The 14,510-nt window shown below is 41.8% G+C and overlaps 1 protein-coding gene across 12 annotated transcripts in view; it reads right to left on the minus strand.

Moving 5' to 3' along the window:
- PRDM4 (PR/SET domain 4) overlaps positions 1-14,510 on the minus strand; it is a 58,339-nt gene that overhangs the window by 27,751 nt on the left and 16,078 nt on the right. For 6 of the 12 annotated variants that reach the window (XR_004620625.1, XR_004620629.1, XR_004620628.1 and 3 more), the window contains exons 8-14: positions 14,356-14,441; positions 13,591-13,718; positions 12,629-12,943; positions 11,129-11,297; positions 4,416-4,724; positions 4,223-4,308; positions 662-1,405 (exon numbers count right to left, since the gene is read on the minus strand). Coding sequence is in view for 4 of the 12 variants with exons in the window: in XM_034643404.1 (XP_034499295.1) it covers positions 4,284-4,308; positions 4,416-4,724; positions 11,129-11,297; positions 12,629-12,943; positions 13,591-13,718; positions 14,356-14,441 (1,032 nt within the window). In the remaining 8 variants the exon portion in view is untranslated. Of the gene's footprint in view, positions 1-661; positions 1,406-2,787; positions 2,843-3,025; positions 4,725-11,128; positions 11,298-12,628; positions 12,944-13,590; positions 13,719-14,355; positions 14,442-14,510 lie in introns of those variants that run through there. The other 6 variants (XM_034643404.1, XM_034643403.1, XR_004620626.1 and 3 more) reach the window with 5 other exon arrangements.

Genomic DNA, 14,510 nt, shown 5'->3' on the forward strand with positions numbered 1-14,510 from the left:
CTGTGGCTGTAAACTGACCTTGATAATTGTCCCCAAACAAAGCCCATCTCCAGCCTGTGCCTCAGCAAGGGTGCAGCAGTACAGAAGGGCAGAGCAGAGAACACCAAAACCAAAGCGTACTCATCATGAGCTCTCTAGTTCATGTCTATAAATATGCTTTGTCTAACAGAATAGCTTAGATTTTATGATTTCCTTTAAAGACGTGTAATGGATATATGCCATGGGGAGATCCCAAATTTAACTGCGGCACTACTGAAGAATCAGTAAAGCTTAGCTGGTGAGGCACAGACTGCTAGCCGGGAAACTCTGTGGCACTTGACTCTCTGCACCTCAGCCTCTTCTCAGGTCAAGTAGGGATAATCACAGGTCACCAATCAACTATGCAGCTTAAATGTTATTTATAAAGCATTTAGAAGAACAATGCCTGCCCCAAGTAAACAGTATCAATGTAATTAAAAATTACCAAAAAACAGAAATACCTGATTTGGTAAACCAGGTGTTCTAAAATTTTTAGTCCTCGATCTCAAATGCATTGCCCCATCTTTATTATATTACAACTTAGATCCAGGCTAGTCTTCCCCACTTTTCTTTACTAGTCTTCTCTTAGGACTTTTCCCTCTTGCTCCTGGGTTTTAATAATACTTACAGCTGTAACACTCACCACGGTCTGGCTTGCATTAGGTATAGACATCTGCACCTGTATCTTCCATGGTCTCCAACAGAAGGCTCCAGTGGACACTGCTTCAGGATCACCTGGGCCTGGGGAGCCCAGTACACTTATAAGCAGGCCTGGGGCTGACATGGACCCCTGGCATTTCTTAGCTCCTTAGGTGATCCAGCTGCACAATCAGGTCTCTGCAAGATTTTGTTTCCAGAGGACGGGGGCAGAGTCCTGGCCACTTATTTTTGTTCCCTTATAATGCTTTACACTGGACCGGCACTTAGATGGTTTTTGAAAAGAAAGCTTTCTCCTTGTCTGAGGACTACACGGGCCTGGGGGCACTTCATGACTCTCAAGTATGTATATGCAAGAAAAATGAAGAAACAAAAACATAGTTAAGAAGTGATTCTATCCCTTTCAGAAGCACAGAAATCTGCCAGTGACAATACATACCACTATGAACTGTTCCTGCCATTTACGTTGCTCCTGAGAATTTGTAAAGCTACGGTTACAATTACAGTCACTATTCTGGAAGCTGCTCCTCAGAAAGACGCCACCTTCAGTTGGCCAGTGTGGAGCTTGCTAGGACTGTCACAATACAGTACCACAGACTGAGTGACTTAACCAACAGAAGTTAGTTTTCTCACAGTTCTGGAGACCAGAGGTCTGAGATCAAGGTGTCAGCGGAGTTATTTCCTCTGAGGCTTCTTTCCTCGTCTTACAGATGAGCGAGCGATCTTCACCCTATGTCCAAATTTCCTCTTATTAGACCGGTCATATGGATGAAGGAACTCATTTTTAACTCAATCACTTCTTTGAAGATGTCATCTCCAAATATGCTCACATTCTGAGGTACTAGGGATTAAAACTTCCATACATGAATTTTGGGGGAACACGATTCAACCTGAGACAGTAATCACTTGAATACCTGAAGAAAGGTCATTTCGGAGTGTCTGACCCTACGATGCAGCTTTGGTGACAGATACTGCAAGTTCACATACCTGAGGACAGGCTGACAGCTTCTAACATGCTTACATTCCTCAAGACCCAGTTGAAGGAGCATTTACTCAGAAGTGTGGCTATAGGCCAATGTGTGGAAAAGGCTGAAGGAGACTCTAACTCCTGTCAGCTCTTCGCCCTTTGATGTGCTGAGGACCTCAGCTCAGCACACACAAGGTTATGAACAACTCGCCTTTTAAGGAAGGAAACACCAAGCACCATATACTAAACTACAAGAAAACTGCAAACTAGCTTCTAGGCTTGGCCTTGAAAACTCAAATCATGAGTCTTCTACTTGTATTAGTAAAACCTGGGGCTTCTTGGGTCACCTACAGACTTTTTAAGGCTAGAAATCTATGCTGGGCTAACTGAAAACTGAAGATGATTACCTAATACTGTTTACTGTATACAGGGCACTGTGGTAGCCTTTTAATGTATTAATTACCTAACATCAAACAGTGTTATAAATGGAACTCTTATTATTCTTTTTCTACAGTTAACAGAGGTACAAAGAGTTCACAAAACTTGGCTAAGGATACAAACCATCCTACAGCAAAGCCCAGAATGCAGACATTGAGCAGGGCTCTGGAGCCCACAACTCATGTCCTGCCTCTCAGTGTCACTATCTACCCAACAACAGACTGACCCCAACAATGGCAGCAGACAAGGCCACCTGCAATGGGTACAAACGGCTGAGTAAACTCTTGGCAAAAGGTCAGTTACCAACTGATTAATTTCCTGGGAATGACTTAGAATGTGCCATTTAAGTCTAAGACATAAAACATGAAGAGACAGTTGTAAATAAGCAACAGCTACATGCTCAAACTGGTTCCCAGGCTTCCTGTTTTCCTATGAGACTAACAATCATGGATGGCATCTCAACCAAGGCTGGGAAATGAAGGCATTTAACCCAGTGCGGGCTCGTGAGATGGAGAGAGGGAGCTGGTAGTTCAGCACCAACAGTATCCTGGCAACAGAGGTGGCCTGCCACCAGGATGCCTTTGGCAAAAGGCTATTTGGAGCTGCCCCAGTCCCACCAGCGCCATCTGACAGAGGCTTCATGACCCAGTATCAGCAGCCAGCTCTAACCACCACCACCTCACCCAACCCCTCCATGGTACACCCACCGAAGTTCTCCAAGAAGGCAGCAGAGTCAAGGCACTCCCTTAGGGAGGACAAGCGCTGGAGAGGAGAATGGGAACCACTGTTATGCAGAAATACATTACAATATTATCCCAAAGTTATGCCACTTAGAAAATACTTCCACCACTTCTAACCATAGAAAACAAAACCAAGCTATACCTAATTTTCCCCTAAATGACACATTCTTCTTTTTCCACAAAATGCGATTACGAGAGAAGCCTGTATTTTAAAAAAGGTTTTTATTTTAATCCTTCCTAGAGGAATACAGATTTGAATGAAATACATTCATTCCATAAATACAATAGCAGCAAAACCCTCCCACCAGAATCCACTCTTCTTCAGCCCCGAGGCTGCACCTGAGAGTCAGGGCATGTTCCGTCAACTGTCATCTCAAGGATGTGTCTGCTTCTTACTGAAAGCAGGAGATACATGTGAGACCAGGTGAAAGACCAGATGGATGGATGAATTAACTAAGCTGGGACCCTGAAAACACACCCATGTGGTGACTATCAAGCCTTCTATACCTTCAAAATCCATTGGCACCCACCATGCTTAACTGATGAGATCCTTCACCACAGACAACTGAGGTCTAACCTCGCAAATGCACCAATGTGTTTGAAATCATTTGTCATTCCGAGTTGGCGACATTTTATTGGTGTCTTGTTCTTTTTCGTGGGATAAGCCAGATATAAAGGATCATTCCCTCCTTCTTTCCATGGTCCAAGGTACCCCTTTGCCAGCTAAGTCCACGTGTGCTTGTCAGGAGAAAATCCAGCAGGCATTATGTGATTCATTACACCTCCAGCTCCCCTTTGTCTAGAGGCTTTACTAGAGACAGAGAGAGACATGTCTAAACCTACAAAGATCTCTAAGGAACAATAAGCAGGTGTCTCAACCTGGCTTCCATCAAAGCTAGCTTTTTTGGACACTGGCCCAGATGTTTCTCCTTTTCCTTTCTCCACCATTGCCTGTTGCCAGGCTGGTCCTTTTTTATCTGCCCTCTAGGCATCTGCTGAAATTTTGGGAAGCAAGATCTACCCTAAACTCCCAAGTAGCCACGAGAGATTAAGGCAGGTGGTGCTTTAAACTTGTCAGCTGAAGTCAAAGTAACAAGCTTACTCTGCTCTGTTCAGTCCATTCCGGGATGACTTAAGTCACAACAGTCTATATAAAACACAACACCAGAACCACAGTCAGCAATCGGGAACACTGTGAGGCAGGGACCAAGTTTAGAGTGCTACCACATCACAGGGCCAGGAGGAAAATGCAACAACGGAAGAATTTAAAATAAATGATTTGTTTGGGTGGAGGACAGCTTTGACTCAGGTATAAACGCATCACCTAGTTTATCATGTAAATAAGGAACGGACTTCAAAAGGTGACACTTTCCTCCCCATACATCACTTGAAAATAGTTTACCTGCTCTCTTTTCCCAATCTGTTCTAAAGTGTTTTCATTAGGGTACTCTTCTATAAGTGCTTTATCCATCCCCATTCGACTGCTGGCTGGAAGAAAATCAGAAACCATTTTATATAAAAACCATTGTAGTGGATAACTGGTTGTATATTGTTTTTCCCTTTTGCATTTTCCACCCGAAATAGTTGGCTTTTACTTATGTGCTGAGAGAGACTCATCCGCTGAATACACAGCACTGTTAATCTGACAGTCTTCTGTCCCCACAGAGTCTGCCAGTTCTTCTTCCTCTGAGTCATCATCTTCCTCCTCCTCTTGTGCTGATGAACTGCAGGTGGGACCTTTGCAGGTTTTTAGGTGGCGGGTGAGATGATATTTGGTAAGATAAGCCTTTGTACATTTTTCACAGACATAATCCCGTTTTCCTTCGTGAGAATTGAGATGTTTCTTCAAGTGATTTGTTCTCAAGAACAGCTTATCACACTTGGGACACTTGATCTGGCGTTCTCTAAGAGGAACACAAGAAAAAAACATTTGATTTGGGGTTACAAATGACAACTGAGGCACACATTTTTTCTTCACAACCTCAGGTCTTTGTCAGAGGAGCCCTACCCATCTAGAATCAGACTTCTTGTTGTTGTTTTTTAAAGTAGGCTCCATGCCCAGGATGGAGCCCAACACCAGGGCTTGAACTCACAACCCTGAGATCAAGACCTGAGTTGAGATCAAGAGTCGGATGCTTAACTGACTGAACCATCCAGGTGCCCCTAGAATCAGACTTTTTTTTATAGGCGATGTATCACATAGAAGAGTCATAAAACATTATAGTTTAAACAGCATAGACTGAGTTTGCCTATACAGATCACACTGTATGTATCTCCTTCGTGTTTGATGTTATGCAGCTGCAAATTCCAGTAGTTTGTTCCCTTCCACTGCTGTATATACTACTTACAAATATACCACAACTTATCTGTGGTACTGGATTTGTCTTTTGTTTATGGATGTGTTGGTGCCTTTCAATTATTTATCATCACAGGAAAAACCACTATGAATATTTCTATACTTGTATGTTGGTCTGCACATGCATGAGTTTCTCTAGGGCATATAATCAGGGCAGTATAATTAGATCAAAAGATATGCATATCTTCAACTTTACTGGATAATGTTAAACTGTTTCCCAATATGGTGGTATTTCTTTTAAAATTTTAAGTAATGTCTACACATGGGACTTGAACTTACAATCCCAAGATCAAGAGTTGCATGCTCTACCAACTGAGCCAGCCAGGTGCCCCTCGAATGTGGCAGTATTAATATACATGCCCATCAACAGCCACTTGGGAGTTCCTGTTGCCCCACATTCTCAACAATTGGAAGATTCAAATTTGAACATCTGTGCCAACTGGCCAATACATAATGGGATCTCACTATGGGGTTAACGGTATCCCATATAACAAAAAATTACCCAGCTAAAAATGTCAGTTGTGTGAAGGTTTGAGTAACCCTGGCTTAGAAATTTTAGAGCTGAAAAAAAAACCCTAAGAAATCATGTAGACCAGGAATTTTTTAACTCTTTTTTTGAGCAGCTGAACCCTACGTCTTAAAGACTCAATATGCAAAACAGATAAAAGGAGGTTAAAATCCTTGAAGAAGTGGTAGGGTGCACTGAGAAGTTCTGAAGTCTGGCCTCTTTAGCATTTCTACCCCCTTCTCCCAGCAGGAGAGCACTGAGGGATTCTGTGGAGCAACAGGATGTGGAAAACTAAGCGCCTGCCTTCACAGAGCTTAGGTTCTAATGGAGGAGATACACTATAAACAAAAAATATGAAACATCATATCAAACAGTAAAAAGTACCATGAAAAAAAAATGAAGCCAGGTAAGAGTGATGGAGTTCTATTTTAGATAAGGTAGTCAAGGAAGGCCATGTTGAGATGACAACATTTTTGAACAAAAACCTGAATGAAAGTAGGAAGACAGGGAGATGTCTAGGGTGGGGGATGTCTAGGCACAGGCAGTTCAGGGCAAAGGTCCTGAGACTGGAGTTTTCAGTATGCTGAAGTCTCATCAATGTGGCTAAAGCAGAACATGAGGAGAAAAGTAATACAGATGAAGTGGGAGAGGCAGCCACATACCACTGCCACACCATGAAGGGACTTCCACACTACAGTAAAAACCTTCTAACCCAAGTATGATGGGAAGCCACTGGGGAATGATTAGCAGAGACAAGCACAGTCTGACTTATGTTTTAAATGGATCACTCCAGTTATTACGACAGAATACAGTGTTTGTATACTCATTCTGGGTAGAACAGGAGCAGAGAGGCTGGCTGGAAGACTACTGAGATGATCCAAACAAAAGATGCCGGCGGTCTGGACTAGATAAAGCTGAACAAAGAATGGAAGACTGAGTTAAAGATAGCTCTGAGGTGTTTGGCTTGAGCCACTGGGATGAATGGTGGCACCATTTACTGAGCTGGTGAACACTGGGGGAAAATCAAGTTTGTGAAGGTAATATTAAGAGCTGAGTTTTGGACATGCCAGGTTTGAGTTGCCTTAGCGGACATCCAAAACTCAGAGATGCTGAGTGAATGGTAGATATAGAAGGCTGAAGATATAAATCATAAAGATGGTATCTAAAAAGCCATGGGACTAAAGAGATGACCTAGGTAGTAAACGTCCCTGCTCCTGCTCTCCAGTTGCTCTTTCTGAGGGGAAGGGCAAAGTCAGTCTTTGCCACATAACTCATATTCTCCTCATACTGTGGAAGAGGACTCCTGCATTTGGCTTTAGGGCTGTAGCTAGGTTTTTTCCTAAGCAGATAAACAAAATGAATTCCAATACTACTATATCCATTTTGAAATGTCTAAAGGTAAAAAATACAAACATCTAAAATTTTACCAATGATCTCCACAGGAAATTTACAGTCTCATTCAAAAATATTTTGACTGGGGGCACCTGGGTGCCTCAGTCGGTTAAGTATCTGACTTTTTTTTTAAGATTTTATTTATTTATTTAAGAGAGAGAGTGACAAAGACAGTGGGAGAGCACAAGCAGGGGGAGTGGAAGAGGGAGAGGCAGGCTCCCCACTGAGCAGGGAGCCTGACATGGGGCTTGATCCCAAAACCCTGGGATCACGACCCAAGCAGGAGGCAGACACTTAACCAACTGAGCCACCCAGGCTCCCCAAAGCATCCGACTCTTGATTATGGCTCAGCTCATGATCTCACGGTCATGGGATCAAGCCCTGCATCAGGTTCCACGTTCCATGGGGATTCTGCTTGAGATTCTCTCTTCTCTCCCTCCTCTGTCCCTCCCTACCATGTGCACAGATGCTCTCTCTCTGCTTCTCTAAAATAAATAAATCTTTAAAAAAATATTTTGAGTAAGTAGTGCTTAATTATGAATGACTTACACACTAGGTTAAAGCTTTGATGGTCTAAAAATTTTTTATCCCATGGGAGTGTGACAAAGAGGATTATGTTACATCATCGTGACAAAGAGTCCAGATCCACACTTGAGAATTGTTTTCATTGGTGAATACCTGATTAAGCCAGTTCTCAAACCCAATGGAGAGAAACAGTTATACCACTAACCTCAGAGTAACTTATAATGCATTATGCTGTGAAATGGCTACAGGAAAAGCAAGTGCAAATTTAGGCATCACTTGAAAGGAGAGAAAGTCAAGGTGAAGGAAGAAAATAACTTCATTTATTAATTATAATTTATTTATAAAGCACAGAACAGATCATATCTGAAATACTGTGCTCACTCACTTCTGGGTACCAAATCTGAAACCAGTTGATAAGAGGGAAAGCTACAGAAATTAGGGACATTAAGCCTAATGAAAAGAAGGCTTAAAGGGAACACGACAGCAATCAAAGTACAAAAGGCCCTGAGTTTAAAGATATATTAAACCTACAAGTATCATTCCAGAGGCAGGTGTAGAGTGAATGGATTAGAAGCTGACATAAGCTGATTCAAGCAAAACTTGTCCTCAAAACTAAATAAATCAGTTGTGCGGTATTCTAGAAGAAACTATAGTACCACCTGCCAGAGACACTGTGGAAACAAGCCTTTCATCTGGATGAACTCCGTAGCTCTCGACACTGGCTGGACATCAGAGTCGCCTGGGGAGCCTTTAAAAATTACCAAGGCCAGGGCTCTACCCCTAACCAGCTAAATTAGAATCCCTGGAGGTAGGAACCTGGCACCTATTGTTTTTCACGTTTTCCAAGTGATTATTATTAGTGCTATAGGTTGAATGCTGGTATGCCCCATCTCCCAATAAATTCATATGTTGCAGACCTAAACCACGATGTTATGGTATTTGGAGGTGGAACCTACAGGAGGTAATTAGATTTAGATGAGGGAATGAGGATTGGACCCCCCACGATGGGATAAGGTCAGAAGAAAAGGCAGACAGACCAGAGCTCGTCTGCTCTCTCCCCCATGTGGGGACACAGCAGGAAGGTAGCTTATCTGCAAGCCAGGAAGAAGGCTCTAATGAGAACCCAACCATACTAGCACCCTGATTTTGCATTTCCAGTCTCCAAGAAGGTATTTTGTTATGGCAGCTCAAGCTAACATAAGCAGCTGGACTAAATCATCCCAGAGATTGCTTTCAGCTCTAATGATGTAAAATTCTATATAGTATTTGATCATTCATGTGTCTAATTTCTTAAAAGTTCACACTAATAATGAAGCTACTTCATGAAGACTTTGTTTTAAAAAGTCATTTTGAGAGTTACGAACGTAGATCCAAACTTCTTGGATGTTTTAGTGTTTCAAGTTGCATTTTTTTAAAGATTGATTTACTTATTTACTTATTTGAGAGAGAGAAAGGTGGGGCATACACGAGCAGGGGGAGGGGCAGAGGGAGAGGGAGAAGGAGAGAAGCAGAGTCCCTGCCTAGTGCAAAGCCCCACGTGGGGCTCGATCCCACAACCCGTGAGATCATTACCTGAGTCGAAACCAAGAGTTAGACGCTCAACCAACTGAGCCAGGTGCCCCTCAGGCTGCATTTGATTAGGAATCAGACAAAAGAGCTAATATGAAAGCAAAGTACCTAACTAAACCTTACAATAAGAATACCGAGTCTCGGGGCGCCTGGGTGGCTCAGTCAGTTGGGCGTCTGCCTTTGGCTCAAGTCATGATCTCAGGGTCCTGGGATTGAGCCCCACATCAAGGTCCCTGCTCAGCAGGGAGTCTGCTTCTCCCTCTCCCTCTGCCACTCCCCCTGCTTATGCTCTCTCTCTCCAAAAAATAAATACATTTTTAAAAATCTTTTTTTTTTTTAAAGATTTTATTTATTTATGTGACAGACAGCCAGCGAGAGAGGGAACACAGCAGGGGAGTGGGAGAGGAAAGAAGCAGGCTCCCAGCGGAGAAGCGATGTGGGACTCGATCCCGGAACGCCAGGATCACGCCCTGAGCTGAAGGCAGACGCTTAACGACTGCGCTACCCAGGCGCCCCATTTTTAAAAATCTTAAAAAAGAAGAATATCAAGTTTCCAACTGAACATGACTTTCTAAACAGTACCTCCATAATATATTCTAATGTTTTCCCCCTTTTCTAACATTTGCTAAAAGCTGGGGGCCACTAAATCTATTCTTTTCTCTTTACCACTACCATAACTAACACAACCCATATATTTATTACACTTGGATTCATGCAATAAATTCTTAATGAGTCTCCCAATATTTGACCTTCTCCTTCAATCATCCTGACCTGCTGCCAGAGTAATCTTTACAAAATGGACGTCTCACCATGACATCCTCTTCCTTAAAGTCCTTCAACATTTACACAACAGTTTGAATACACTTAACATTATTGAACAGTATACTTAAAAATGATTAAGATGGTGAGGCTCCCGGGTGGCTCCATCAGTTTAAGCATTTGACTCCTGATTTCATCTCAGGTCATGATCTTAGGGTTGTGAGATCGAGCCCTGGGTCAGGCTCTGCACTGGGCATGAAGCCTGCTTGAGAGTCTCTCTTTGCCCCTCCCCCATCCACCTTCCCCTCTCTAAAATACAAGTAAATAAAATTTGAAAATGGTTCAGACGGTAACTTTTATGTTATGTGTTTTTTACTGTAATTAAAACACACACCCAGAACAGTGCCTGCTGCATGGGGAGGTAAAATCCTTCAGTGGCTCCCCATAATTTCCAGAAAGAAATTTAATTTTCCTAGTTGGATAAAAGGTTCATGACTTCACTGCCACCTCTCTCTCCATAGTTCTCGCAGGCACACTATGCTCTAACTGTAAAGAACCACTTGCATTCTACAGTCCTTCTTGTATCTGTGTTTCTAAATATGTCCAGAATAATTCCCACCCCTTACCCTTCTTTGCCTCCCTGAATAATTCTAATTTATCTTCTTTAATACTTAGCTCAGACTACCAGGAAGCTTTTCAGGACACCCTGGCTGGGTCTGGGACCCTCTTCCACAACCTCTCAGGATCTGATGCTTACTCTAACTACAACCTCTCAGGATCTGATGCTTACTCTAACTACAACTCTAACTACAACTCTAATTACAAAGCTAGTAATGCTTTACTGTTCTGCCTCTCTTACTGGACTCTGAGCTCTTTAAAGACAAAGTCTATGTCTTTCATCTCTGTATTTTCACCACTTGGCATAATGGTGGGCGGGCATCAAGGAGGTACTTAAAATTTTTTATTTATTAAATTAAATGAGATTATGTGTTGAAAATAAATACAGACAGAAGTGAAAAATAAGAAAAATAAAGTAAACAAGTGAACTCTTCCAGAGTACAAGCAAAAACTTAGATTTCCAACCTCTGCTTGGCTATGTGAACACAGGGAGCAGCTACCAAGGTAGGAGACAATGAGTCAGCACTTGCAAGCACTCAAGTTCACCACCTGAGAAGAAGGTGGGCTGTGGGGTAACTCACTGTGTGTGGATGAGCACATGCTGCTTGAGGTCCTGCCTCCGCATAAACAACTTGTCACAGTAATCACACTTGAGATTCTTCTCGCCCGTGTGGATAACCATGTGGGACTCTAGGTGAGCCTTCTGGGTGAAAGACTTGTCACACAAAGTACATCTGTAGTTCTTCTGACCTGCACATTAACCCAAATTGCCACACGGTGAACAGAACAATCACTAGCATTCTCGACATGAATAGACACACGTATGGGTATGTGGCAGAGGCAGGAATGAAACAGAACTGGTAACTGGAGGGCTATCTACCTAGAACCAGACAGAGAACATGAATTTATATTCTGCAACAAAGGCCAGTGAAGCTAGTAAATCTGACCTCCTTCTAGGACCACTCACCTAAATGCCTATACATATTTTCTTAACTGTTTATAGCTGGCACATGATATGAAATCTGAAATTACTTATAATCCTAGCAACCAACCTAACCCAATTATGTTTAAAAAATCCCATGAATTGTAGCATTTGTGTACAGACAGACATACTTTTACAACCTAAATTTATACTTTTATCTTTTTTAAAACATGACTTCATAAACCAGGGGTGAAATAAAATCCTTCTAAGAATGCAGCAATAAGATTACTCTACGTCAGGGACTGGCCAACCTTTTGTAAAGTCTAGTCTGTATCTGGAGCTTTGTGGGCCATATAGTCTCCGTCATGACCACTTAGTCTTAAATGCAAAAGGATAAGGAAGAATTTTACTTTCAAAGATTTGGAGAACCAATGACCCAGCCAAGAAAACCGAGACATCATCAGTTACTTTGTAGTATGTATTTAAAAAATACGTGCTAAAAGAAAGGGGTTGGTCTGCACAGCATTTAGTAAATGAAAACTCAAAAAACATGGGGCGCCTGGGTGGCACAGCGGTTAAGTGTCTGCCTTCGGCTCAGGGCGTGATCCCAGCGTTATGGGATTGAGCCCCACATCAGGCTCCTCTGCTGTGAGCCTGCTTCTTCCTCTCCCACTCCCCCTGCTTGTGTTCTCTCTCTCCCGGGCTGTCTCTATCTCATAAATAAATAAAAAATCTTTAAAAAAAAAAAAAAAGAAAACTCAAAAAACAAAGTTTGGCAGTGCTGACTGAGCAATATTCACAGGAAAGAAACTGGCTCTGGCCAGTGACTAGGAATGAGCTCTACGCGAGGCTCAGAGTGTTTCTACAGAATTCCCTTTACTTTCAGTCCAAACACGTGCATCAACTTCCTGATGAAGTCCATTTTTCCAGTCACCTTCAAACCACGGTGGGGGCACCTGGCACGTGAAACATCACAGTAACAGGAGCTAACACTCTCTGAGGAAACGCAATTATCCCACCAAGATTTATCACCCAGTGAAGTGCTGCTGTCAGCTGGACTCTCACATCTTAACTCCACCTACAAGACTAGCTAGCTGAATTTACTATGGCAATTTTTAAATGTTGTGAAATTCCATTTTGATGGTCCAATACGACTTACCTGTATGTATCTTGAGGTGGGTCCGCAGGTTGCTGGGATCACTAAAAGCCTTGCTACAGAAATCACACTTGTGGGGCTTCATACCCATGTGACCCATAAAGTGGACATGAAGTTTGGAAGGAGAGATAAAAGCCTGGGGGCACATTGAGCACTTCCACTTCCTTTCTTTGCTGTGGCTTGGCCCATGGCTGCTGCTGTGGCCCTGGCTATGAAGATGGTTATGGATGTGGCTGGTAAGGTGAGCTTTGAACTCTGTATAGGAATTGCACTCCTTGCCACAGTTACAGAGGTGCACATCTGGGTGTTCGGGAACACCTTCAAAAAAAAAATTACTCAATGTCTCCTTGTACTTAAATTTTAAAACTCGTTCTTGATATTAATAATGTTGCTTACAATTCTCCATTCTACCAAAATTTCCATCTTGCCCACTACCTATAAAACTAAAATGTTTTGTTTAATACTCTATTCCCAGCATCTCACATAGTGTGCAGGGCACAAAGGAAGCATTTACAAATACTGGATTATAATACATCTTTCCTAGGCAAAAAGCTTCTGTTAAAAAAAATTTTGTAGTACAAACGCTTAAACATTGCTTGTCATCATGACACAGGGCAAAGAAAAAGACTATGAAGGTTAAATCAATTAAAGGACATTTCCTGTTCTTTATGAACTTAAATTACAATGGTACTGGCTCAAGAAAGCAGCCTGGGGAACTTCAAATACCCCAAACCAAAATCTTAACACAGAAGTTCCTTTCATATGAATACTGCTTGATCAGTAACATTCAGCTTGTGAAGAACCTCACAGATTTCAACACTTCTAACATAGGGGTAAAATCCTGCTTTTATACATACGGATGTGATTTGCTTCAGCTAACATGTAAATCATTACCAAAACTACTTCTGGTCCTTGGCGTTTTTACTACACTAGAATCAGAAGAAATAAGTCTTATAGTAACTTACCAATCTGCTGAGCATAATCCCGGCTGTAATAAAAAAGCAGTTCATTTTCAGGAGGGATATCTTGTGAGGTGCAGAAATAGATTTTTCCATCATGGGGATACGCCACCAAATTCTGCTCTTCCCGGTTCCTAAGTTATCATATTTAATAGATCAAGCATATTAATTTTGAAATATATACTAAACACATCATATCCCTAAGCAAAATTCTATTGATATCAAAACTTAGAGAACTTTTTTCTTTGGGTCATTTTTCTAATTCCCTATCCTATTAGGAGGGACGTAGAAACAGAATTCTTACTTCTGTACATCAGCTGATTGCCCTTTACAGTCAGAAACACTAGAGAGTTCATTACTGGAAGTATGAAAATTAAATAAAATTTAAGTTTTAAAAAAGCAACAGGATAAAGACACAGATAGATAGCTGAACAAGAATTAACTACAACAATGGCCTGAGGGTTGACCAATGGCAGATACAGATATAAGGAGCAGGTACCCACTTGCAAATTCAATGATGACTGTATTATTCCTTACTGTGCTGGTAGGTTGAATGAACTATTTATTTTAAAAAAGGATAACTTCTGTTTTGATTGATAATCACCATTAGTCAACAACTACTGGAGTGAAAAAGGTAAAAAGCCTTAGGCCTGAACATATGTTTAGACATCAGTATAATCCGGAATTTTTGGCTCTTACCTATTTTATGCAAAGCTTCCTATTGAAAAACATCCAAATCTTAACTATCTCTTCATCCAAAACTACTCTTACCTGGCTTTGCGCACAAACATCATCCAATTACATTCATTTTCATCAGTTGTAATGATGCAGAATTCTAGGACACCATTGTGGTACATCTGCCAACAGAAGGCAAACACACATGGCAAATGAACTGACAGGCAATGCAAAGTGCTACCAGACTCAGG

This window comes from Ailuropoda melanoleuca, chromosome 15 (assembly GCF_002007445.2).
Source record: "Ailuropoda melanoleuca isolate Jingjing chromosome 15, ASM200744v2, whole genome shotgun sequence".
Taxonomy (NCBI): domain Eukaryota; kingdom Metazoa; phylum Chordata; class Mammalia; order Carnivora; family Ursidae; genus Ailuropoda; species Ailuropoda melanoleuca.